Raw genomic sequence first — 27,799 nt, forward strand, 5'->3', positions numbered from 1 at the left:
ACCTAGCACAGAAAACTGGCCTCATACACATACTACTTCCTTTCCACAATTAACACAGTTAAACCTACCTTGCTTCGTCCCATTACCGCCTAAGCCCATTGAGCCAAAGCCCTCTGACTCTGCTGTTCACTCCGAACGCTGCCCGCTGGATATGGTGGTCTTCTTTTTAAACCTTTTGCGCTCTACTGGCTGACGTCACACATCTGTGCAGTCTAGCCTCTCTTTTACCCCGAGCAGTAAAACTGCATTCACTCCAGAATTTCTAAGCCGTTCACTCGCAGCCTTCTTGCTCCAAATTTGGTCAGATGTTAAGATTGATTCATACAAACAAAGAGGAAGTGTATTCAGAATGAGAGAAGGATCCCTTACCAGATGCGAATTTGGCAGCCTTACTAAAGGAAAGTGCAATAGGAGTTGCAATTATTACCATGTGTACCATATTATGATCGTGTATAGTCAGAGGCTTTTTCTCAGGGCTGAAATGGCTAGCATGAGAAGGCACTGTTTTAAGGTACTCTGAAGTAGGTATAGACAGGATGTCAGTGGTAAGTTTTTTACATAGAGAGTGGTGAGTTCATGGAATGGGCTGCTGGTGACAGTGGTGGAGGTGGATATGATAGGGTCTTTTAAGAGACTCCTGAATAGGTACATGGAGCTTAGAAAAATAGAGGGCAATGGGTAACCCTAGGTAATTTCTAAAGTATGTACATGTTCAGCACAGCATTGTGGGCCGAAGGGCCTGTATTGTCCTGTAGGTTTTCTATATTCTATTCATTTTCTTGTGGGGATTTACAAAGAAGAACAAAGAAACAACAAAGACTGAGGTCCTTTAACATCTGCCGGACGATGCTGAGGATGTTCTACGAGTCTGTGGTGGCCAGTGCTATCATGTTTGCTGTTGTGTGCTGGGGCAGCAGGCTGAGGGTAGCGGACACCAACAGAATCAACAAACTCATTCGTAAGGCCAGTGATGTTGTGGGGGTGGAACTGGACTCTCTGAAGGTGGTGTCTGAAAAGAGGATGCTGTCCAAGTTGCATGCCATCTTGAATAATGACTCCCATCCACTCCATAATGTACTGGTTAGGCACAGGAGTACATTCAGACAGAGACTCATTCCACCGAAATGTAACATTGAGCGTCATAGGAAGTCATTCCTACCTGTGGCCATCAAACTTTACAACTCCTCCCTCAGAGTGTCAGACACCCTGAGCCAATAGGCTGTTCCTGGACTTATTTCCACTTGGCATGATTAACTTATTATTATTTAATTATTTATGGTTTTATATTGCTATATTTCTTCACTATTCTTGGTGCGGCTGTAATGAAACCCAATTTCCCTCGGGATCAATAAAGTATGTCTATCTGTCTGTCAGTGGAATCAATGAAAAACTACACACTAAGACTGACAACCAACCAATCTGTAAAAGGCGGCACACTGTGCAAATACAAAAGAAACAAAAAAACAAGTAATAATTTTAGTAATAATATTAAGTAAGTAAATCAATAATACTGAGAACATGAGTTGTAGAGTCTTTGAACAGTTCAGTGTTGAGATGAATGAAGTTATCCACTCTGGTTCAAGAGTCTGATGGTTGAAGGGTAATAACAGGAGGCACTGCCTCAAAAAGACAACATTCGTCACCAAAGACCGCACCATCTGGACCATGCCATCCTCCACAGCTCCCAGTGAAGCCTGAAATCCCACACAACCAGGCTCGTGAACAGCAACTTCCCTTCAACCATTAGGAACAATGCTAATCACTACCTCAGAACAACACCGTGACTTCTCTGCCTGACAATGGACTTTGTTTTTTGTGTTCTCAAACCATAACTCTGTCTTCTTCTTAATTTTGGATTAAAGTTGTTAGTTTAGCTTGATGTGAAAATTACGTATAATTTATATTAGTTTAAGTCTCAGTGAACTTATGTTTGTTATGTTGTGGTGGGCTAATTCCAGGGACATAATTTTAAAGTGATTGGAGGAGTGTATGAGGGGGATGTCAAAGGTAAGTTTTCTTACACGGAGAATGATGGGTGTGTGGAACACCCTACCAGGGACGATGGTAGAGGCAAAGACAATAGGGACATTTAAGAAGCTCCTGGATAGGCACATGGATTACATAATAGTGGCCTATGTATGAGAGAAGGGTTAGATTAATCTTGGAGTCAGTTAAAGAGTCAGCACAACATTGTGGGCCAAAGGGCCTGTACTGTGCTATGATGTTCTATGATTGATTAGATCAGCTAAACAGGATGCACCCTGCTCCCCACTCCCTATCATCCTCAACACAGATGCCCCTCATGCATCTGTAAACTGTGCTCACACATGGTCAAACACCCGAGCAATCACATTACCAAGTTTGTTGATGACAAAACAGTGATAGGCCTCATCACCAACAATGAGATGGCCTACAGGGAAGATCTTGAGCCCTGGTGCCAGGCAGATAACCTCTTCCATAATGTCAACAAGTCAAAGGAAATGATTATCAGCTTCAGGAGAATTCACACAATTTACAACCCCCTTTACATCAGCGACACAGGAGTGGAAACTGCTGGGAGTACACATCACACTTAACCTCTCATGGTCCAGGAGCACATCCAAGAAAGCTCACCAATGCCTCTACTCTCTGAGGAGGCTGAAGAGAGTTGGACTTTGCACATCTATACTCACGTCATTCTACAGATTCACAGTATCATACCTGAAATTTGTAATAGTGCAACAAGATCATCACCTTATTTCTTATACTCCATGCATTGAGATATAACACTTTGAGTACTATATTTACTACCCTTTTTGATTCTGCATCCCTAATACACTGATACTTACCCTGATGGCTGCACTTATGTCCTTTCATCTGCCTACCCTTCCTGACAGTCTGACTGTATGCAATCTTTGCTTTTTTTTACCATCTGTCCTATCCTGAGTCCCTTCATTCCAGCTTTCCCCCCCCCCCCCCCCTGCCAAATTAGCCAGAACAGCTCTAATAAATCTGCCCACGAGAATTTTGTACAGGGCATTCCTTCCCCAGAAGAGATCCTGATGATCCAAGAACCTGAAACCCTGCCCCCTGCACCAGCTTCTCAGCCATGCATTGATCAACCTGATCATCCTATTTCTACCCTCACTGGTACGTGGCACAGGCAGCAATCCAGAAATTACTATCCTGGAGGTCTACTCTCTCTCTAGCTCTCTAAATTCTCTTCAGGACCTCTTTACCTTTCCTTCCTATGTCATTGGTACCAATATGTACCAAGACATCTGGCTGCTCACCCTCTTCCTCCAAAATGCTGTGGACACAATCTGAGACATCCCTGACCCTGGCACCTAGGAGGCACCATACCATCCAGGTGCCCTGTTCACATCCACAGAATCTCCTGTCTGTTCCCTGGCTATTGAGGCCCCTATCACTACTGCTCCCCTCTTCTCCCCCTTTCCCTTCTGCACCATGGACCCATGCTCAGTACCAATAAGCCAGTCTCTGTGGCATTACCCTGGGAGGCCATCCTTGACAACAATTTCCAAAACGGTATACTTATTATTGAGGGGAATGGCCATTATGGTGCTCTGGGCTAACTACCTATTCACATTTCCATTTCTCCTGATTAATTCCCCTCTGCTCAAGTTTAGGATCTTAACCTGTGATCTTATCCTTTTCCATCACCATCTTAAAACTCATACAGTCATGGTCTCTAGAGCCCAAGTGCTCTCTGACTGTCACTCAGCAGTTACTTGCCTACCTCAAAGAGATCCAAGAGGAGGTCCAGTATTTCACTGTTCTACATAGGGTCTCCGTAATAATAATAGTGCAAGATACATTTCACTAATTCCTCTCCTTCCACGCCCTTAACATTTTGGGTAGTCCAGCCAATACCAGGAAAATTAAAATCTTGTACTAATACAACTGTATTATTCTTAAAACTGTGAGAAATTTCTCTACACACGTGCTCCTCAATTTCCACAGGCTATTAGGATCTATAATCTACCCTCAGTAGAGTGACCTTCCTGTTCTTATTTCTAAGTTCTTTCCATATATGGTTACTGGGCAATCTCCCAAGAACATCATCTCTAGATATTGCTATTATGTCCTCCCTTATTAAAAAGTCAACAACCCTCATCACTTATGCATTTCAGGTCAAGACCAGATAAAAGGTCTCGACCTGGAATGTCGACTGTCCATTTCCCTCCATAGATGCTGAGTTCCTTCAGTGCATTGTGTTATTCCACATTCCAGCAACTGTAATTTCCCTTATAACTTTCACGTCATCTATGGATTTAGGTTCTTCCCACATGTTTAATGGATGTGTAACAAGGTCTGGAGTTGAAGATCTTGATGAGGCCCAAACTGGGAAGTGGTAAGCAGATTCTGTTAAGCATTTGATAGTATTGTCAACACTAGGTTCTCTAATTTCACAATGATTGAGTGTAATCAGACATGGTGCTAGTTAGCTGGATTGGATTTGTCCTACATTTTGTGACTAGCTCACTCTTAGGCAATTTTCCAGTAGTTACTGGTATTGTTACTGAATTGGAGCAGCTTGGTAATAGGCATGTATGATTTGAAATGCAGGTCTTCAGCACTACAGCTGGTGTGTTGTTTGATCTCATAGCTTTTGCAGCAACCAGACTTTGTATCTCTTTCATGATATCACACAGGGTGAATAGAATTGTATAAAGACTGGCTTCACTTATGTGAAGAGAAAGCCGAGACAAATCATTCACTTGGGACTTCTTACCAAATCAGATTCAGAATCAGGTTTATTATCACTGACATAAAATAGACAATAGACAGTAGGTGCAGGAGTAGGCCATTCGGCCCTTCTAACCAGTACCGCCATTCACTATGATCATGGCTGATCATACACAATCAGTGCCCCGTTCCTGCCCTCTCCCCATATCCCTTGACCCCGCTATCTATAAGAGCTCTATCTAACTCTCTCTTGAATGCATCCAGAGACTTGGCCTCCACTGCCTTCTGGGGCAGAGCATTCCACATATCCACCACTCTCTGGCTGAAAAAGTTTTTCCGCATCTCTGTTCTAAATGGCCTACCCCTTATTCTTAAACTGTGGCCTCTAGTTCTGGACTCACCCATCAGCGGGAACATGCTTCCTGCCTCCAGTGTGTCCAATCCCTTAATAATCTTACATGTTTCAATCAGATCCCCTCTCATCCTTCTAAATTCCAGTGTATACAAACCCAGCCGCTCCAATCTTTCAACATATGACAGTCCCACCATTCCGGGAATTAACCTTGTGAACCTACGCTGCACTCCCTCAATAGCAAGAATGTCCTTCCTCAAATTTGGAGACCAAAATTGCACACAATACTCCAGGTGTGGTCTCACCAGGGCCCTGTACAGCTGCAGAAGGACCTCTTTACTTCTATACTCAATTCCTCTTGTTATAAAAGCCAGCATGCCATTAGATTTCTTCACTGCCTGCTGTACCTGCATGCTTGCTTTCATTGACTGATGTACAAGAACACCTAGATCTCATTGTACTTCCCCTCTTCCTAACTTGACTCCATTTAGATAGTAATCTGCCTTCCTGTTCTTGCCATCAAAGTGGATAACCTTACATTTATCCACATTAAACTGCATCTGCCATACATTTGCCCAATCACCCAACCTGTCCAAGTCACCCTGCATTCTCATAACATCTTCCTGACATTTCACACTGCCACCCAGCTTTGTGTCATCAGCAAATTTGCTAATGTTACTTATAATCCCTTCATCTAAATCATTAATGTATATTGTAAACAGCTGCGGTCCCAGCACCGAACCTTGCGGTACCCTACTGGTCACAGCCTGCCATTCCGAAAGGGACCCGTTAATCACTACTCTTTGTTTCCTGTCAGCCAGCCAATTTTCAATCCATGTCAGTACTCTGCCCCCAATACCATGTGCCCTAATTTTGCCCACTAATCTCCTATGTGGGACTTTATCAAAAGCTTTCTGGAAGTTCAGTTACACTACATCCACTGGCTCTCCCTTGTCCATTTTCATAGTTACATCCTCAAAAAACTCCAGAAGATTAGTCAAGCATGATTTTCCCTTCATAAATCCATGCTGACTCGGACTGATCCTTCTACTGCTATCCAAATGTGTCATAATTTCCTCTTTTATAATTGACTCCAGCATCTTTCCTACCCATACGTAGTGGAATTTGTTGTTTTGTGGCAGCAGTACAGAGCAAGAAACAAAAGAACTGTAAGTTAAAATAAAAATTAAAGTAAATAAATAGTGCAAAAGAGAAGTGTTATTGAGTTAATGGACTGTTGCTGAAATGAACATAGTTGTAAATAATTCAGCACTTTTTTCATGGTCATATGCTGGACTCCACTGTCAAGAGAGTGATATTTCTTGAGCCTTTACTTTCTGTGAACTGTTTAATTGTTCACCATATTTCACAGCTAGCTGTAGCAGGACTAAGTAATTTTCCTTTGGTTGTTGGTTACTTTGCTTTGGATATGCATGCTATACTGCTGTTGACTTTGTATGTAATCCAATATTGCTACTACACTGAGCCTTCACCTTGTCCTTAAGTGTGTCAGGTACCCCTGCCATTTTAACACTATAAGACCATAAGACATAGGAGCAGAATTAGGCTATTTGGCCTGTTGAGTCTGCTCTACCATTTAATCATGGCTGATCCTTTTTTACTCTCCTTAGCCCCACTACCCAGTCTTTTCCCGTAATCTTTGATGCCATGTCCAATCAAGAACTTATCAACCTCTGCCTTAAGTGCCAGATAGATTTCAACCCAGATAAATGTGAAGTGGTTCATTTTGGTAGGTCAAATATGAAGGCAGAATATACCATTAATGGTAAGACTCTTGGCAGTGTGGAGGATCGGAGGGATCTTGGGGTCCGAGTCTATAGGATGCTCAGAGCATCCACGCAGGTTGACTCTGTGGTTAAGAAGGTGTATGGTGTATTGGCCTTCATCAATTGTGGAACTGAATTTAGGAGCCGAGAGGTAATATTGCAGCTATCTAGGACCCCGGTCAGACCCCACTTGGAGTACTGTGCTCAGTTCTGGTTGCCTCACTGCAGGAAAGATGTGGAAAACATAGAAAGGGTGCAGAGGAGATTTACAAGGATGTTGCCTGGATTGGGGAGCATGCCTTATGAAGACAGGTTGAGTGAACTCGGCCTTTTCTGCTTGGAGCGATGGGGGATGAGAGGTGACCTGATAGAGGTGTATAAGATGATGAGAGGCATTAATCGTGTGGATAGTCAGAGGCTTTTTTCCCAGGGCTGAGATGGCTGCCACAAGAGGACACAGATTTAAGGTGGTTGGGAGTAGGTACTGCGGTAGGTCAGGGGTAAATTTTTTACGCAGAGAGTGGAGAGTGTGTGGAATGGGCTACCGGCAACAGTGGTGGAGGCAGATGCAATAGGGTCTTTTAAGAGGACTGGATAGTCCATCCTGAGAGGAAAACCAAGAGATGAGAACTCTCTGATCAAATCCAAGGTTCTGAAAAAATATCTGGAAGAAAATCAGTACAAAAATCAGATCATATGAAAATATTGAATAAAAGGTCACTAGATTTCTTCAAATTTAAAGGATGTATCCAATGTCTGACTTCTTATTTTCTCTAGACTTAAACAGATCTTTAAAATTCTTAGTAACTTTAATACCAAGATAAGTAAATTGATTTTTAGCAATACTAAAAGGTAATTGCTCATACTGATCCAAATGATTATTAATGGGAAATAACTCACTTTTGTATAAATTTAACTTATATCCAGAAAAACTACTAAATTCAGAAAATATGGATAACATAGAAGGAATAGGTTTCTTTGGATCTGAAATGTAGGCGAACAAGTTGTCTGAATACAACGAAACCTTATGCATTTTATCCCCTCTCTTAATACCCTGAATACTATTGGAATTCCAAAGAGCAATAACAAGAGATTCTAGAGCCAAGTTAAATAACAAAGGACTAAGAGAACAGCCCTGCCGGATACCTCTGTATAGTCTAAAATAGAGAGATTTTTGATTGTTAGTTATAACTGCAGCCATAGGAGCTTGATAGATCAATTTGATCCAGGAAATGAAACCCTGGACCAAAATTAAATCTTTCTAAAATTTCAAATAAATAAAACCATTCCACCCTATTAAAGGCTTTATCTGCATCAAGGAAGAGGAATAAATAATGTTCAATGGTCTCCAAATATTAAAGTATGAATATCTATTCTTAATAAATCCAGTTTGATCGTTAGAGAGAACTTTAGGTAAAAATTCTCAATCCTATTAGCCAAGAGTTTAGAAAGAATCTTAGAATCCACATTTAGTAGAGAATTACGTCTATAAGAGGCACATTCAGATAAATCTTTTCCTTTTTTAGGAATTAGTGAAATTAATGCCTCATAAAAAGTTTTTGGGAGAGTCCAGGGGATATAGAATCAGTGAAAACTTGACATAAATGAGGAGTAAGTATCTCAGTAAAAGTCTTAAAAAATTCCACTGTATATCCATCTGGTCCTGGAGCCTTACCAGATTGAAGAGAGGATATAGCCCTTGTTATTTCTGTTTTTTTTCTGTTTAGAATGGTGGGTTTTTTTTCTTTTCTTTTATAAAAATTTCTAATAGTTCTTCCTTTCTTCATCAGTTGATAAGAGGAGAATTATACATTTTATATCAAATTTATACTTTTTAGAACAACACTATGTGTGATTCTGATATTGTTTATTTTACCTTCTGTATGTACTGCTATTGACATATATACCAGAGAAATTCTCCTGTTTGTATACACACTTTATTTAAAAATCAATAAAAAGATTGGAAAAAGAACAAAGAAAAAGAAAGGGTCTTTTAAGAGACTTTTGGATAGGTACTTGTGATGGAGTAAAGGGATAGGTAAATAGGGGTATAGATTAAAAGAGATTAAAAGACAATGATTAGCTAACGATCAATTACCTTATAGGTACTTTATGTTGGTTGTGGTACAGCCAAAAAGAGAACCTTCCCCAGCAACAAGTGATGTACCAGACATTGTTCCCTAATAGTGTTGGACATAGATCTAAATAAAGAATTGTCTGGTCGCACAAAGCATTTATAACATAACTAAATAGGGGAAGCATGGCGTAAGGGGAGGGGGGTAGACCATTCAAGAGTAGGGGGAGGTGTCAACATGAGGAACTGAGGTTGTATCCATGCTGGCCTTGGCAGAAATAATTATAACTAACCAATAATGATTTTACATCTAATTGTATCTTAGCATGGTGATCAAAACTATTCTAAAACTGTATTAACTCGCGTAATTATAATATTTCCTGTAATGATCAATGTTATAAATTGTGTGTTTCGGGAGCAGGGCAGTGTCTGGACTGTCTCTTTGGGAGTTCAGTCTGTCACTTCCCCCACAGCATGCTATGAATAAAAAGTGAAGTTTGACAAAGTATCGCTTGTTTTATGGTTTTATTGAATTTGTAGTACCTTACGTTATTGCATAGGGTCGATCTGTCTTTGACACATGGAGCTTAGAAAAATAGAGGGCTATGGGTAACCCTAGTAATTTCTAAGATAGGGACATGTTCGGCACAACTTTGTGGGCCAAAAGGCCTGTATTGTGCTGTAAGTTTTCTATGTTTCTGTTTCTAAATATACCCAATGACCTGGCCTCCACAGCTGCCTGTGGTAGCAAATTCCACAAATTCACCACCTTCTGGTGAAAGAAATTTCTCCACATCTCTGTTTTAAATGGAGGCCCCTCTATCCTGAGGCTGTGCCCACTTGTCCTAGACACCCCCACCATTTGAAACATCCTTTCCACATCTACTCTATCTAGGCCTTTCGACATTCAAAAGGTTTCAATGAGATTCCCCCCATCCTTCAAAATTCCAGCGAATACAGACCCAGACCATCAAACTTTCCTTGAATGATAACCCTTTCATCCCTGGAATCATCCTTATGAACCTCCGCTGAACTCCTCTCCAATTCCAGCACATCTTTTCTAAGATGAGAAGTCCAAAACTGGTCACAATACTCAAGGTGAGGCCCCACCAGTGCCTTATAAAGCCTCAGCATCACATCCTTGCTCTTGCATTCTAGACCTCTTGAAAAGAATGCTAACATTGCATTTGCTTCCTCACCATCAACTCAACCTGCAAGTTAACCTTTAGGGTGTTCTGCAAACGATTCCCAAGTCTCTTTGCATCTCAGATTTTTGTATTTTCTCTCTGTTTAGAAAATAGACTTTACATTTATTTCTACTACCAAAGTGCATGACCATGCATTTTCCAACATTGTATTTCATTTGCCACTTTCTTGCCCATTCTCTTAATCTGTTTAAGTTCTTCTGCAGCCTACCTGTTCCCTCAACATGACCTGCCACTCCACCAATCTTCATATCATCTGCAAACTCGGCAACAAAGCCATCTATTCCTTCATCTAAGTCATTAATATACAGCATAAAAAGAAGCAGTCCCAACACTGACCACTGCGGAACGCCACTAGTCAGTGGCAACCAACCAGGAAAGGATGCTTTCATTCCCACTTACTGCCTCCTATCAGTCAGCCAATGATCTAACCATGGCAGTAACTTTCCTGTAATACCATGGGCTAATGCCATGTTTTCTTCCACTTTGCTAAAAAATGTTAACAAAACTTGCAAAGTGATCTGGTAGCTGGGATTAGGCAGAAAACAGGCTAGCACAGACTAGATGAGATGATAGGCATGTTTATGTACTAAAGTGTTCTATGATTCAATGAGTGTAATGAGGCTAATGTTATCCCACTTTTTAAGAAAGGAGGGAGGGAGAAAACAGAGAACTATCAACCTGTCAGCCTATCCATAAGATACCTATCTAGCTCCTTTTTGAAAGCATCCAGAGAATTGGCCTCCACTGCCTTCCGAGGCAGTGCATTCCAGACCCCCACAACTCTCTGGGAGAAGAAGTTTTTCCTTAACTCTGTCCTAAATGACCTACCCCTTATTCACAAACCATGCCCTCTGGTACTGGACTCTCCCAGCATCTGGAACATATTTCCTGCCTCTATCTTGTCCAATCCCTTAATAATCTTATATGTTTCAATCAGATCCCCTCTCAATCTCCTTAATTCCAGCGTGTACAAGCCCAGTCTCTCTAACCTCTCTGCGTAAGACAGTCCAGACATCCCAGGAATTAACCTCGTGAATCTACGCTGCACTTCCTCTACAGCCAGGATGTCCTTCCTTAACCCTGGAGACCAAAACTGTACACAATACTCCAGGTGTGGTCTCACCAGGGCTCTGTACAAATGCAAGAGGATTTCCTTGCTCTTGTACTCAATTCCCTTTGTAATAAAGGCCAACATTCCATTAGCCTTCTTCACTGCCTGCTGCACTTGCTCATTCACCTTCAGTGACTGATGAACAAGGACTCCGAGATCTCTTTGTATTTCTCCCTTACCCAACTCTACACCGTTCAGATAATAATCTGCCTTCCTGTTCTTACTCCCAAAGTGGATAACCTCACACTTATTCACATTAAACGCCATCTTCCAAGTATCTGCCCACTCACCCAGCCTATCCAAGTCACCCTGAATTCTCCTAACATCCTCATCACATGTCACACTGCCACCCAGCTTAGTATCATCAGCAAATTTGTTGATGTTATTTTCTATGCCTTCATCCAAATCGTTAACGTAAATGGTAAACAGCTGTGGTCCCCATACCGAGCCCTGTGGCACCCACTAGTCACCACCTGCCATTCCGAGAAACACCCATTCACCGCTACCCTTTGCTTTCTATCTGCCAACCAGTTTTCTATCCATGTCAATGACTTCCCCCCAATGCCCTGAGCTTTGATTTTACCCACCAATCTTCTATGTGGGACCTTATCAAATGCCTTCTGAAAATCGAGGTACACTACATCCACTGGATCTCCCCCATCTAACTTCCTGGTTACATCCTCGAAAAACTCCAACAGATTAGTCAAGCATGATTTACCCTTGGTAAATCCATGCTGGCTCGGCCCAATCCTATCACTGCTATCTAGATATGCCACTATTTCATCCTTAATAATGGACTCTAGCATCTCTCCCACCACCGATGTCAGGCTGACAGGTCGATAGTTCTCTGTTTTCTCCCTCCCTCCTTTCTTAAAAAGTGGGATAACATTAGCCATTCTCCAATCCTCAGGAACTGATCCTGAATCTAAGGAACATTGGAAAATGATTACCAATGCATCCGCAATTTCCAGGGCCACCTCCTTTAGAACCCTAGGGTGCAGACCATCTGGACCTGGGGATTTGTCAGCCTTCAGTCCCATCAGTCTACTCATCACCGTTTCCTTCCGAATGTCAATCTGTTTCATTTCCTCTGTTACCCTATGTCCTTGGCCCATCCATACATCTGGGAGATTGCTTGTGTCTTCCTTAGTGAAACCAGATCTAAAGTACTCATTAAATTCTTCTGCCATTTCTCTGTTTCCCATAACAATTTCACCCAATTCATTCTTCAAGGGCCCAACATTGTTCTTAACTATCTTCTTTCTCTTCACATACCTAAAAAAGCTTTTGCTATCTTCCTTTATATTCCTGGCTAGCTTGCGTTCGTACCTCATTTTTTCTCCCCGTATTGTCTTTTTAGTTAAGTTCTGTTGTTCCTTAAAAACTTCCCAATCATCTGTCCTCCCACTCACCTTAGCTCTGTCATATTTCCTTTTTTTTAATGCTATGCAATCTCTGAATTTCGTTGCTTCAGGTGTGATAGAATCGTAGGGACAAGAGAGGGAGGTGTTGCGTTGCTTGTCAGAGAAAATATTACAGTGGTGCTCTGGCAGGATAGATTAGAGGGCTCATCTAGGGAGGCTATTTGGGTGGAATGTAGGAATGGAAAGGTGTAGTAACACTTATAGGGATGTATTATAGACCACCTAATGGAGAGCGAGAATTGCAGGAGCAAATTTGCAAGGAGATAGCAGATATTTGTAGTAAGCACAGGGTTGTGATTGTGGGAGATTTTAATTTTCCACACATAGACTGGGAAGCCCATACTGTAAAAGGGATGGATGGTTTGGAGTTTGTAAAATGTGTGCAGGATAGTTTTTTGCAGCAAATCATAGAGGTACCAACTAGAGAAGGGGCAGTGTTGGATCTTCTGTTTGGGAATGAAATAGGCCAGGTGACGGAGGTACGTGTTGGGGAGCACTTCAGGTCCAGTGACCACAATGCCATTAGTTTCAATATAAATATGGAGAAGGATAGGACTGGACCCAGGGTTGAGATTTTTGATTGGAGAAAGGCTAACTTTGAGGAGATGTGAAAGGATTTCGAAGGAGTGGATTGGGACAATTTGTTTTATGGGAAGGATGTAATAGAGAAATGGAGGTCATTTAAAGGTGAAATTTTGAGGGTACAGAATCTTTATGTTCCTGTTAGGTTGAAAGGAAAGGTTAAAAGTTTGAGAGAGCCATGGTCTTCAAGGGATATTGGAAACTTGTTAGGAAAAAGAGAGATGTCTACAATAAATATAGGCAGCATGGAGTAAATGAGGTGCTCGAGGAATATAAAGAATGTAAGAAGAATCTTAAGAAAGAAATTAGAAAAGCTAAAAGAAGATACGAGGTTGCTTTGGCAAGTAAAGTGTAAATAAATCCGAAGGGTTTCTACAGTTATATTAATATAAATAAAAAGGATAGTGAGGGATAAAATTGGTCCCTTAGAGAATCAGAGTGGACAGCTATGTGTGGAGCCAAAAGAGATGGGGGAGATTTTGAACAATTTCTTTTCTTCGGTATTCAGTAAGGAGAAGGATATTGAATTGTGAAAGGTAAGGGAAACAAGTAGGGAAGTTATGGAAACTATGATGATTAAAGAGGAGGATGTACTGGTGTTTTTAAGGAATATAAAAGTGGATAAAACTCCAGGTCCTGACAGGATATTCTCTAGGACCTTGAGGGAAGTTAGTGTAGAAATAACAGGGGCTCTGACAGAAATATTTCAAATGTCATTAGAAACAGGGATGGTGCCGGAGGATTGGCGTATTGCTTATGTGGTTCCATTGTTTAAAATGGGTTCTAAGAGTAAACCTAACAATTATAGGTCTGTCAGTTTGACGTCAGTAGTGGGTAAATTAATGGAAAGTATTCTTAGAGATGGTATATATAATTATCTGGATAGACAGGGTCTGATTAGGAACAGTCAACATAGATTTGTGTGTGGAAGGTCATGTTTGACAAATCTTATTGAATTTTTTTGAAGAGGTTACGAGGAAAGTTGACGAGGGTAAAGCAGTGGATGTTGTCTATATGGACTTTAGTAAGGCCTTTGACAAGGTTCCGCACGGAAGGTTAGTTAGGAAGGTTCAATCGTTAGGTATTAATATTGAAGTAGTAAAATGGATTCAACAATGGCTGGATGGGAGATGCCAGAGAGTAGTGGTGGATAACTGTCTGTCAGGTTAGAGGCCGGTGACTAGTGGTGTGCCTCAGGGATCTGTACTGGGTCCAATGTTGTTTGTCACATACATTAATGATCTGGATGATGGGGTGGTAAATTGGATTAGTAAGTATGCAGATGATACTAAGGTAGGTGGCGTTGTGGATAATGAAGTAGGTTTTCAAAGCTTGCAGAGAGATTTAGGCCAGTTAGAAGAGTGGGCTGAATGATGACAAATGGAGTTTAATGCTGATAAGTGTGAGGTGCTACATTTTGGTAGGAATAATCCAAATAGGACATACGTGATAAATGGTAGGGCATTGAAGAATGCAGTAGAACAGAGTGATCTAGGAATAATGGTGCATAGTTCCCTGACGGTGGAATCTCATGTGGATAGGGTGGTGAAGAAAGCTTTTGGTATGTTTCCCTTTATAAATCAGAGCATTGAGTATAGGAGTTGGGATGTAATGTTAAAATTGTACAAGGCAGTGGTTAGGCTGAATTTGGAGTATTGTGTACAGTTCTGGTCACCAAATTATAGGAAAGATGTCAACAAAATAGAGGCAGTTCAGAGAAGATTTACTAGAATGTTACCTGAGTTTCAGCACCTAAGTTACAGGGAAAGATTGAATAAGTTAGGTCTTTATTCTTTGGAGCATAGAAGGTTGAGGGGGGACTTGATGGAGGTATTTTAAATTATGAGGGGGATAGATAGAGTTGACGTGGATAGGCTTTTTCCATTGAGAGTAGGGGAGGTTCAAACAAGAGGACATGAGTTGAGAGTTACAGGGCAAAAGTTTAAGGGTAACAGGAGGGGGAATTTCTTTACTCAGAGAGTGGTAGCTGTGTGGAACAAACTTCCAGTAGAAGTAGTAGAGGCAGGTTCGATATTGTCATTTAAAGTAAAATTGGATAGGTATATGGACAGGATAGGAATGGAGGGTTATGGGCTGAGTGCGGGTCAGTGGGAATAGGTGAGAGTAAGCATTTGGCACGGACTAGAAGGACCGAGATTACCTGTTTCTGTGCTGTAATTGTTATATGGTTATATGGTTATGAAACAGCCTGTGGCTAACAGACACAAATATTTGTGTCTTCCTTACTCCTCTGCACATGTTCCCCATTCTCAAAAAGAAGCAGTTGAACTGATACTCAGCAATTTAATTTGGACCTAGTGCACCAACACTCACATTTAGATTTGTAATTTTCCAATAGAGTCTATTCTTTATTGCAGAGTTTTTATATATGAACGATCATTTAATTTAGTAGTTAGGGATTTGTTGATTTATGCATACTTGATTCTTTCAGTTAACAACAGATGGATCATTATCAATTTTCTTATAGCAATGATATACCTTACAGAAGTATTCATCTTTTAATTTTTGATTTCTCTATTCTTTGCAGCTCCAAAGACATTGTACACCTTCAACATTGATACCAGATTTAAGGCGTTGTTTCAAAATAAAAGGAATGTACTCTTTGGACAGAAAGTTGTTCAATACAATCATAGTGAAAATAGTGGGTAAGATGGTGTATTTTGATTATACTTATTCATCTGTAAGCATTTTGAAAATATGTAAATGAATATGACCTTCTTGATTGTAACTTACCCTTTGTTATTCTCTATGTAAACGTATTCTGTACTTTTCATTGGTTTTGTTCTGCCTGAATATATTGAACCATCTATTGAGGTCCTGTTAATATCTGTTATATTTCTCACAGCAAAGGAGAATTTAAGAAACTCTTAGATAGCTATATAGATGATAGAAAATGGAATGCTGTATAGGAGGAAAGGGTTAGACTGATCTTGGAGTGGGTTAAAACCTAGACGAAATATCATGGGCCCAAGGGTCTGTACTGTGCTATTGTGTTCTATGTTCTATGTACTGAGGAGCAACTTCTTCACACAGAAGGCAACAGGTATTTGGAATGAGCTGCAAGTGGAAGTGGTTCAGGCAATTACAATAATAATACCATCAGACATTGGATTTGGATAGAAAAGCTTTAGAGGGAAATGGGCCTTATAGCTGAAGGGTGTTGAATTTGTGGAATTTGTTGCCACATGCAGCTGTGGAGGTCAGGTCGTTGAGTATATTTAAGGCAGAGATCGATAGGTTCTTGATTGGATGTGGCATCAAAGGTTATGGAGAGAAGGCCAGGAACTAGAGTTGAGGAGGAGATTAAAAAAGGATCAGCCATGATTGAATGATGGAGCAGACTCAATGGGCCAGATGGCCTAATTCTGCTCCTATGTCTTATGGTCTTATGAGCAAAGGTGGCCAGATGGGACTAGTTTGGTGGGCCCATGGTCAGCATGGAGGGGTTGAGCCAAAGGTCCTGTTTTTATCAGGCTGATCTGATAGTAATGTTAATTCTGTGCTCATAGAGCCATTTCTATCAGATCAGCCACAATTTTATGAAATGGCAGAGTAGGCTTTTGTGTTTCTCTTGCAATCTTTTTCTGCTCTTGCTGTTTATGTTCTTGTGAGAAAGAATGCAGTTTGAGTGTTTTTTATGAGGTAAAAATTGTAAAACAACTGCTTATACAACATTGAATAATAAGTTCAAGTTTATTGTCACCTAACTCTACATTCATAAAACCAAACAAAACAGCATTTCTCTGGATCACGGTGCATTCTCAAAACATATATCACACTCAGCACATAAAACAAAATATTACCACAAATAAATTAATAAAATATAATTCAAAATGCATGTAGTGTGCAGCCCTAAACATTAAACCGCTCGCTTTACTAGTGACGAGACCTCAGTGGTGGCATGGTTTTCATTAGGCTCATTAATAATACAATAATAATCAGTGAACATTTCGAAACTTGGCATTATATCTGATCTTTTTATCCTCAGGATATTGGTCAGCTCTCCTCTATATACCAATGACGACAGACATTATGGGAGAATAGAGAAATGTGATCTAAAAAGAAAATCATGTGAATCTATCAAACTCCCAGGTAATTTCTCTAAGAGCCATATGTTTATACTGTACTTTTCTACTGAACTATGTGTTGATAAAATTTGCAAAGATGATTTGTGATATAAATTCTTTGTGAATCTCAAATGACACAACTGGAACTGATCTACTGGATTCCATTTGCTGCAATGTTTTTCAAAGTATTGACAATATGCGGTAGTGATCCTCAGCATGAGAAAAATTATTAGAAAGCAAATGTGTCAAAAGTGCAGTTACTAGAAAGTTCTGATAGCTAATAGCAAGGATACAGAGACTGGTTACATGGTGGCTGTAGTGAAAGCCAGCTACAAAATACACTGCAGTTACTTGCCAAGTTTTCATGAAAAGCATCATCAAACTCCTTAACATCTACAAAAGGAGCTCAATGGTTGAACATCATTTTGGAGGGATGGGATCAGAGTGGAGGAAAGGAATTTTAAGTATGTTGGGTAGAAACTGCATTGGTATAGAGAGTGGAAAGTAAAAATAGATAATACAGTATAAAGAGGAAGGTGGAGTATTGAGTCAGGGGCCAGTAGCTGATTGATGGATTGAGGAGGATGGGTAAATGGAGTTAGGTAGGGAAGGGCGAGAGGTAGGGTAGTTGTTAGTTGGAAGCAGGCAGATGGAACCAGGTGGGGTGAGGGGAAGTTGAAGGGGACGGTGATAAGCTTGAAGCTGGAACACAAAGGCAACCAGTCCTGGATTCTGAAAATTAAGGAAGGAGCTAATGGAAAATATTAGGGGAAAGGTAGATAGAACCATATGGTGGCTAAAATATGTTGATGTACAGGATGGGAGGGAGCACATTGGGTGATCGGGAAGGGGGACACAAAGGAAGGATTAGAGGTGGATCAGAAAGCGAGTTGGGGAGAGTGGATGTGGACACAGGAGGGAATAGTTATTTGAAACTGGAAAATTCAATATTCATATTATTGGGTTGTAGACCATCCAAGTAGAATATGAGGTGCTGTTCCTCTAGTTTGCATTGGGTCTCACCCTGGTAGTGGAGAAGATCAAGGAGGACAGATTGACATGGGAATGGGAAGGGGAACTGAAATGGAAGACAACCAAGAGCTTGGAATAGCCATTGTGGGAAGTGTGCATGTGCTCTGCAAGTCGATCGCCTACACTTGGTCTTACTGATGTAGAGAAGGCCACATTGGGAGCATCAAATGCAACAGATGAGGTTGGAGGTGGTGCATATGAATCTTTGCCTCATTTGTTGATCTCTCTGGATGGTGGTGACGGAGGAGGTGTAAGAACAAGTATTTTATTTCCCATGGTCGCAGGTGAAATTACCAAGGGTCAGGAAGAGCAGGATGGATAGGAAGAGATGAGCTGACCAAGGAGTCAGAGAGGGAGTGAACCCTGCAGAAGGCAGAGAGAGGTGAGGAGAATATGTGGCTCATGGTGGGATCACATTGCAGCTGGTACAAATGACCAAGACTGATATGCCAGATGAGGAAGCTGTGAGGTGAAAGGATTAGAGGAATTCCATCTCGGTATCGCTGGTCAGTCAAGACGAAGACAAGATTTCTTCAACTGAGGATAGCAACATTTTTGGAATTCTTTTCCCAAGATCCTTGCAGGGAGGTTTTTAGTGCTACTCAGGAGGGTTTAACTAATGTGGCAGATTGGTGATAAGAGAAGCAGTAGGTTAGCAGGTGTGGGGGTGGGAATTAAGGAAAACGTAGAGATTAAGTGAAGAAGTAAATAAGCAGGGCCAGGGTAATGGGCACGAGAGGAATGATTATCTGAAGTATATTTATTTTAATGTTAAGAGTTTAAGGGGTAAGGCGGATAATCTTTGGGCCTAAATTAGAACTGAAATTGTGACATTGTAGCCATTACAGAAACTGCATTGAGAGAAGGGCAAGACTTTCAGTTCCAGGCTACAAATGCTTCAGACATGACAGAAAGGGGTGTGAAAGAGGTAGGGTTTTAAAATTACTAATTAGCAGAATATTATAGCTGTATTAAGAGAGGATATCCTGGAAGATTCATCCAGTAAGGTTATATGGGTAGAGCTCAAGAATAAGAAAACAAGCAGGATTTCCCAGTGGTCTCCATTCCCTTTCTGACATGTCGGTCCATGGCCTCCTCTACTGCCATGATGAAGCCACACTCATGTTGGAGGAGCAACACCTCATATTCCTCCAGCCTGATGGCATAAACATCGATTTCTCTCATTTCCAGTAATTTCCCATTCCCCTTCCCCCTTCTTCCCCATTCTGGCCACTTTCTTCCCTCTTTTCTTCTCCTCACTTGCCTCTCTCCTCCTCCTGATGCCCTCCTCCTTCCCTTTCTCCCATGGCCCACTTTCCTTTTGTATCAGATTCCTTCTTCTCCAGCCCTTTACCTTTTCCACCAATCACCACCCAGTTTGTCACTTCATCCCTCCTCCCCCACCCACCTGGCTTCACCTACCATCTTCTAACCTGGACTCCTTCCCCTCCCTCCCCCTTTCCTATTCTGGCTTCTTCTCCTGTCCTTTCTGGTCTTGATGAAGGGTCTCAGCCCAAAACATTGACTGTTTATTCCTTTCATGGATGCTGGCTGGCCAGTATCTTTTAAATGTTATTCTGCTGTAGTAATTTCTTTTAATTTCATTGAAAAAGAGCAGACTTTAAGATATCAATCAATAAAATAATCTGTGATAGTAGGACCAAAAAGTATCTTATCATTTTTGTGTATGTTCAATAAGTGAAATAAACATAGATTTTTTTTATATTTCAGAGACTGAGAAATTACACAGTGGACCTGGCTTCACCATAGCTACAACCATATTCCGTTCACAATTCTTGGTAATCATCTATACTGTTTAAACACACATCTAGTACTGAGGATCAAAACCCCAGAGTTTACTAACCATGTTCACTACACATACTTGTCAAGATTGTATCAACTTTCAATGAGAGACATTGAACAGATTATGTTTCTTGTAGTATTAATGTCTGACTGATGAACCTTCAGTGTTGTTCTGGGAATACTTCAGTGACAGATGCTTATGCATGCTACACCACTCTGTCATGAAATCTCCATTTGACAACTTGAACATGAAACTTGACAAAGCAGCATCTAAATGCAGCCCATCAATCAGCCCAAACATTAACTTCACAAACAAAGTTTAAATATTAAGATATATTAGATACAAAATTAAACCATAACTCTGTAAAATATAGAGGCAGAATTAGAACACACTGCACATCATGTCTGTTCTACCATTCAAATGTTCCAAGTTTTTTCAATGCCTTTCTCCCGCTTTCTTCCCATAAATCTTAACCCCTTTATCAATTAAGAATCTATCACTCTCTGCTTTAAATACACCCAATGACTTGGCCTCCACAGTCTTCTGTGCAACATATTCCACAGATTTGCCAACCCCTAGTTGAAGAAATTCCTCTTCATCTCAGTTGTAAAGGGACATTCCTTTATTCTGGGTTGTGCCCTCAGATTATAGACTCTCCTACTAAGGGAAATATCTTCTCCATGTCCATTCTATACAGGCCTTTCAGTACCTGGAATCTTTCAATGACATCTCTTCTCTTCCTTCTGAATTCCAGCAAGTAGAGACCTGGAGCTATCAAATGCTTCTCATAGTTTAGACCTTTTATTCCTGGGATCATTCTTGTGAATCTTTCCAGGGCCAGCATATCTTTCCATAGATATGGGTCCAAAATTGATCACAATTTTCCAGATGTTGTCTGACCAATACCTTATAAATCTTCAACAGGATATCCTTGCTTATATTCTAGTTGTCTCAAAATGAACACCAACATTGCATTTGCCTTTGTTACCATTGACGCAACTTGTAATTTAATCTTAAGGGATTCCTGAGCAAGGACTCCCACGTTCCTTTGCATTCCCTATTTAGCAAATAGTCTATACCTTTGTTCACCCTACCAAAATGCATAACCCCCCACCACTGTAAACAGGGTTGTTACTCTGCGACCATCTGTCACTCTAGTGATTCTTGGAAGTTCAATACTGATGCCTCCACAATCTCTTCAGCTACCTCTTTTGGAGCTTTGAGGTGTAGTCTGTTTGGTCTAGGTGATCTACCTTCAAGCCTTTCAGCTTCCCCACCACCTTCTCCTTAATAAATGACTACTATACTCACATCTCCCCCATGACTCTCTTGAATTGCTGGCATGTTACTGGTGTCCTCAACCATGAAAAGTAATGCAAAGTACTTATCTACCTCCTCTGTCATTTCTTTGATTCCCACCCACGGATGTCTTATGTCACCTGTCCATGTTGCTGCTCTTCAAACGCGGAGTGGAGGCCTGGACTCCAGACATCCTTTGTTCCCATGTCCATGTCATTAGCCTTTGAGCATGGAGTGCAGAGTAGAGGCTAGTCTCTGGATGCCCTTTGTTCCAATGCCTACATTGCTGGCCTTCGAATCCAGACCAGAGGCCTGGAATACAGATATCCTTTGTCCCCATGTCCATGTCGCTGGCCTTTGAATTTGGAGTGGAGACCTAGACTCCAAAGGATTCAAAAGATTCAAAGTGCATTTATTGTCAAAGAATATATAAATTATACTACTTAAGATTTGGTTGCTTACAGGCAGCCACAAAGCAAGAAACCTGAAGAACCCAATTTTTAAAAAGACCATAACCACTGTGCTGAGAAAGGGGAAGAAATAACACACACATGTCATGCAAACAAAAGGAGCAAATTACAGTATTCCGAATCAGATTGAGTCCTTAGATCCACTCCCTGGAGCAGCCGGAGTAGGCCCAAGCCTGATCAGAGTTCTTCATATTAGTGAGGCAAAAACACAGTGAAATATGCACAGATGACAGCCGCTGGGGCAGTTCACAATCTCAGTAGCACAGGGAGAGGAATGAACATTGCGGGAGAGTAAGCAAAATCTGTCCAACCTTTGCCTCCAGTCTCGACGCTCAGACTTCCCAGTCTATTTGGACCGGTGCTTAAATTGTCCAAGCACCGGGAAGTGCCTACCTCTAGGACCTGGATCCTGGTGCAACAACATGCTTGGGCTGCACAGCCTGAAGCCGTTCTCAAACTTACCAAATCAGCTTAGCACTTGGAGTGATCCAACCTTGCACCCAGGTTAGGTGGACAGGCATCAATTCCTCTCAGAATTGCTCACTCCAACTCCAAAAGCAATACCAAATCTGTCTGTGATATCATCTTGAACACATTGAGCTTCAGCTTTGTGATGTATCTGCACAACCCATCCTTCAAATCATCTTCATCTCCACTTGCTTCTTCATTGTTTGCTGTGATAGTTTAACACAACTTACTTCAAAAAAGTTGTTATTAGTAATGTTTTTAGTTGATTTTTTTTGCCTTATGAACTACCAATGAGCTGTCAACCCATTCAGTAGTACCATAGAAACATAGAAAACCTACAGCACAATACAGGCCCTTCGGCCCACAAAGTTGTGCCGAACATGTCTCTACCCTAGAAATTACTAGGCTTACCTATAGCCCTCTATTTTTCTAAGCTCCATGTACCTATCCAAAAGTCTCTTAAAAGACCCTTTCATATCCACCTCCAGCACCGTTGTCGGCAGCCCATTCCATGCACTCACCACTCCCTGAGTAAAAAACTTAGCCCTGACATCTCCTCTGTACCTACTGCCCAGCACTTTAAACCTGTGTCCTCTTGTGGCAACCATTTCAGCCCTGGGAACCAGAATCCAGATGTCCGTTGTCCCTATGTCTACATTGCTGTCCTTCAAATGCAGATCAGAGGCCTGTGCTCTGGATGTCCTTTGACCTCATGTCCATGTTGCTGCACTTCAAATGTGAAGTGGAAGCTTGATCTCTAACTCCTCCACATCTCTGTCCCTATACCCTAACATGACCCCTAACTCCCCTCTCTGTCCCCAAAACCATCCCTTCAAACTTAAAAATACAGCTAAGTCTGAGCTACGATCTCAACAGAGTCTGCAGCTTGATGCCATCTTGATGGGAAGCTCTACCCCCTCTCCAAAGTCTCTGCCTCCTTCATGTATATTTTTAACTACCCTACTTCACTTCTCAAATTCTTCTGGGGCTTCTCCTGTTGTCAGTTCTGTGTACTTGCCTTAGGCTATTTCATTCTTCTTTATCCATCATATGCTTAATGCTTCATTATGCTGAATTTAATGCAAAAGATAAGATTTTAAGGGCCACCCTAAAGTACATGCCCAGATGTTTTTGCTAGTCAGAGTCATACACAAGGAAACAATATTCTCAAGAGGCTAGTCATTCACTCTTGAATATGTTTTCAACTGCCTTTCAGGCAGAACCTTCCTAATCAAAGAGAACTGGATAATTACTTAATGGAATCATTTACAGGAAATGCACAAGGGACTGGGATTAATTGAATTGAACAAAGAATTGATAAGTAACAGGTGTATTAGTCTGTTTTTGTTTTGAATACATCTATGAATCTAAAATTTTCAGCATATTTTCTGTTGCAGCTCCTCAGCTCTGTGTTGATGGTCAGCTACAGGAACATTATGGAAAGTGAAATTTGCACTTTTGCTGTAGAACACTGTAAAATAGACATTATAGATTTAATACCAGACAGACTCATGATTATTATGATATTACAGATCTGTCAGCAACAACGAAAATGGCTACAAAAGAATACTGAAGATTTGAATGGAATTTGCACTGTCCTCTCTTCAGAACTTAAGGAAAGTTATATATTTGAAGCTTCCTCATTGGGTGGGTATATACCACTACATTTCCTAATTATATATTAATTTAATGACTATTCTCAGCTGGACTTTAACATTGTTAACAATTAGTTCATTTCTGAAAATCCCTGAATGAAGATGAATGAATTATTTGAAATTTTGCCTGACTGCTTTTATTTATTTTTATTTAGAAATATAGCACAGAACAGTCCCATCAAGCTCAATGGGCTGCACCACCCAGAAACCCACCTCTTTAATACTAGCCTAATCACAGGATAATATACAAAGACAAACAACACACCATTCCTCAACATCTTTGCACTGTGGGAAAATCCAGAGCACCCAGAGAAGCCACACAATATTGGGAGAACGTACAAACTCATAATAGATGGAGCCAGAATTGAACTCTGAACTCTGGCGCCATGAGCTATAATAGTGTTGTGCTAATCACTATGGTACCGTGGTGCCCCAGAGAATAGTTATATGCTTGAAAGCAAATAGTGCTTGGGTCAAAAGTGATGATATAGAGTTCTGTATTAAGAAATTAATGAGTGGATTGGCAAGCATACTGGAAAATTCAGCAGGTTTTTAGATTAGTTGTATTTTTGGACTGAATTGACTTTTTTCTCATCCTAGGTCAATTAAAGCTGGTAGGGAGCGCTTGGGCTGTGTCAATAAGTTAATTTCTCAATGTCTCAAAAATAGTATACAGTATGTGCTAGAAGTTGTAAGATGCCTGTACATAAATGTTTTGTACCAGAGTCAGCCACAGAGAAGTTAATTTCCCAGCACTTCTAAAGGCTTTCGTAACAAAAATAAACACTTGTACTTTATGTGTTCTGTCCTTATGGAATGCAGAGTAAATTTGGTGCAACTGGAGCTGGAGGATTGCACAGGAAAGAGAGGTCAGGGATGGGATATGGGGGCAATGATAGGTCAATAATTGGCAAGACAGTGCCAATCAACAAGCTGAAAATCAGGCTGATAGGCTGGGTTGAAGGTCAGATGGTGGGAATGAATGTAGATATAGAATCATATGGCAGGTCAATTCAGTCCAAAAATACAACTCATCTAGAATCTGCTGGATTCTCAAATATGCCCTCCAGTTCATGCATAACTTTCATTGAATACAGGAGATTAAGGTGTGCTTTTACAGGATGTTGCTGAGACTGCACTTGGAGAACTGGGTTTAATTTTGGTCACTCAGCTATAGGAAGGATCACACACAAAATGCAGGAGGACCTCAATAGATCAGGCAACATCTATGGAAATGAACAGTCGATGTTTCAGGATTCAGTAGCATAGTAGTTGATCCAGAGCACTATACCACCAGTGACTGAGGTTCCATTCCTATTGCTGATGGTAAGGAGTTTGTACATGCTCCCCATCACTGCATAGGTTTCCTCCAGATGCTCCAGTTTCTTCCCACATTCCAAAGATTTATGTGTTAGTAATGGTTCGTAAGTTGTGGGCATACTATGTTAGCACCGGAAGTACGGTGACATTTGTGGGCTGCCAGGCATATCCTTGCATTGTCTTGGTTATTGATGCAAAGGATTTATTTCACTGTATGTTTCAATGTTTTAACGCACATGTGGCAAATAGAGCTAATCTTTATAATCGTTATATTTATAGTGGGCTAGACTAAGAGTAGATATGTAAGCAGATCACAGAAATAGTAAATATGAGAAAGGGGGAAGATGCCAGAATAAAAAGGTGGGGTGAGGGGAAGGAGGGTAGCTGGAAGGTGATAGGCGAAGCCAAGAGTTTGGGAAAGGCAAAGGGCTGGAGAGGAAGGAATCTGATAGGAGAGGAGAGTGGACCATAGGAGAAAGGGAACGAGGAGGTGACCCGGGGGAAGTGATAGGAAGGTCAGAAGAGGTAAAATACCAGAATGGGAGATCATCTAGGGAAGCTATTTTGGTGGAATTGAGGCATGGGAAAGGTGTAGTAACACTTATAGGGGTGTATTATAGACCACCTAATGGGGAGCGAGAATTGGAGGAGCAAATTTGTAAGGAGATAGCAGATATTTGTTGTAAGCACAGGGTTGTGATTGTGGGAGATTTTAATTTTCCACACATAGACTGGGAAGCCCATACTGCAAAAGGGATGGATGGTTTGGAGTTTGTAAAATGTGTGCAGGATAGTTTTTTGCAGGAATACATAGAGCTACCAACTAGAGAAGGGGCAGTGTTGGATCTCCTGTTAGGGAATGAGATAGGTCAGGTGACGGAGGCATGTGTTGGGGAGCACTTCAGGTCCAGTGATCATAATGCCATTAGTTTCAATATAATTATAGAGAAGGATAGGACTGGACCCAGGGTTGAGATTTTTGATTGGAGAAAGGCTAACTTTGAGGAGATGTGAAAGGATTTAGAAGGAGTGGATTGGGACAATTTGTTTTATGGGAAGGATGTAATAGAGAAATGGAGGTCATTTAAAGGTGAAATTTTGAGGGTACAGAATCTTTATGTTCCTGTTAGGTTGAAAGGAAAGGTTAAAAGTTTGAGAGAGCCATGGTTTTCAAGGGATATTGGAAACTTGGTTCGGAAAAAGAGAGATATCTACAATAAATATAGGCAGCATGGAGTAAATGAAATACTCGAGGAATATAAAGAATGTAAAAAGAATCTTAAGAAAGAAATTAGAAAAGCTAAAAGAAGATATGAGGTTGCTTTGGCAAGTAAGGTGAAAATAAATCCAAAGGGTTTCTACAGTTATATTAATAGCAAAAGAATAGTGAGGGATAAAATTGGTCCCTTAGAGAATCAGAGTGGACAGCTATATGTGGAGCCAAAAGAGATGGGGGAGATTTTGAACAATTTCTTTTCTTCGGTATTCACTAAGGTGAAGGATATTGAATTGTGAAAGGTAAGGGAAACAAGTAGGGAAATTATGGAAACAATGACGATTAAAGAGGAGGAAGTACTGGTGCTTTTAAGGAATATAAAAGGGGATAAATCTCCGTGTGCTGTCAGGATTTTCCCTAAGACCTTGATGGAAGTTTGTGTAGAAATAGCAGGGGCTCTGACAGAAATATTTCAAATGTCATTAGAAACGGGGATGGTGCCAGAGTATTGGCATATTTCTCATGTGGTTCCATTGTTTAAAATGGGTTCTAAGAGTAAACCTAGCAATTATAGGCCTGTCAGTTTGACGTCAGTAGTGGGTAAATTAATGGAAAGTATTCTTAGAGATGGTATATATAATAATCTGGATAGACAGGGTCTGATTAGGAACAGTCAACATAGATTTGTGCATGGAAGGTCATGTTTGACAAATCTTATTGAATTTTTTGTAGAGGTTACGAAGAAAGTCGACGAGGGTAAAGCAGTGGATGTTGTGTATATGGACTTTAGTAAGGCCTTTGACAAGGTTCCGCACTGAAGGTTAGTTAGGAAGGTTCAATCGTTAGGTATTAATATTGAAGTAGTAAAATGGATTCAACAGTGGCTGGATGGGAGATGCCAGAGAGTAGTGGTGGATAACTGTTTGTCAGGTTGGAGGCCAGTGACTAGTGGTGTGCCTTAGGGATCTGTACTGGGTCCAGTGTTGTTTGTCATATACATTAATGATCTGAATGATGGGGTGGTAAATTGGATTAGTAAGTATGCAGATGATACTAAGATAGGTGGCGTTGTGGATAATGAAGTAGGTTTTCAAAGCTTGCAGAGCGATTTAGGCCAGTTAGAAGAGTGGACTGAAAGATGGCAGATGGAGTTTAATGCTGATAAGTGTGAGGTGCTACATTTTGGTAGGAATAATCAAAATAGGACATACATGGTAAAT

The 27,799-nt window shown here is 40.8% G+C and overlaps 1 protein-coding gene across 1 annotated transcript in view; it reads left to right on the plus strand.

Annotated features, from left to right (window-relative positions):
- The window catches only part of LOC140731558 (integrin alpha-E-like), a 319,805-nt gene that overhangs the window by 25,320 nt on the left and 266,686 nt on the right, over positions 1-27,799 (plus strand). The window contains exons 2-5 of the mRNA XM_073053069.1: positions 15,776-15,893; positions 17,237-17,340; positions 20,079-20,146; positions 23,921-24,035. Of these exons, the coding sequence (XP_072909170.1) occupies positions 15,776-15,893; positions 17,237-17,340; positions 20,079-20,146; positions 23,921-24,035 (405 nt within the window). The remainder of the gene's footprint in view (positions 1-15,775; positions 15,894-17,236; positions 17,341-20,078; positions 20,147-23,920; positions 24,036-27,799) is intronic.

This window comes from Hemitrygon akajei, chromosome 8 (assembly GCF_048418815.1).
Source record: "Hemitrygon akajei chromosome 8, sHemAka1.3, whole genome shotgun sequence".
NCBI lineage: Eukaryota > Metazoa > Chordata > Chondrichthyes > Myliobatiformes > Dasyatidae > Hemitrygon > Hemitrygon akajei.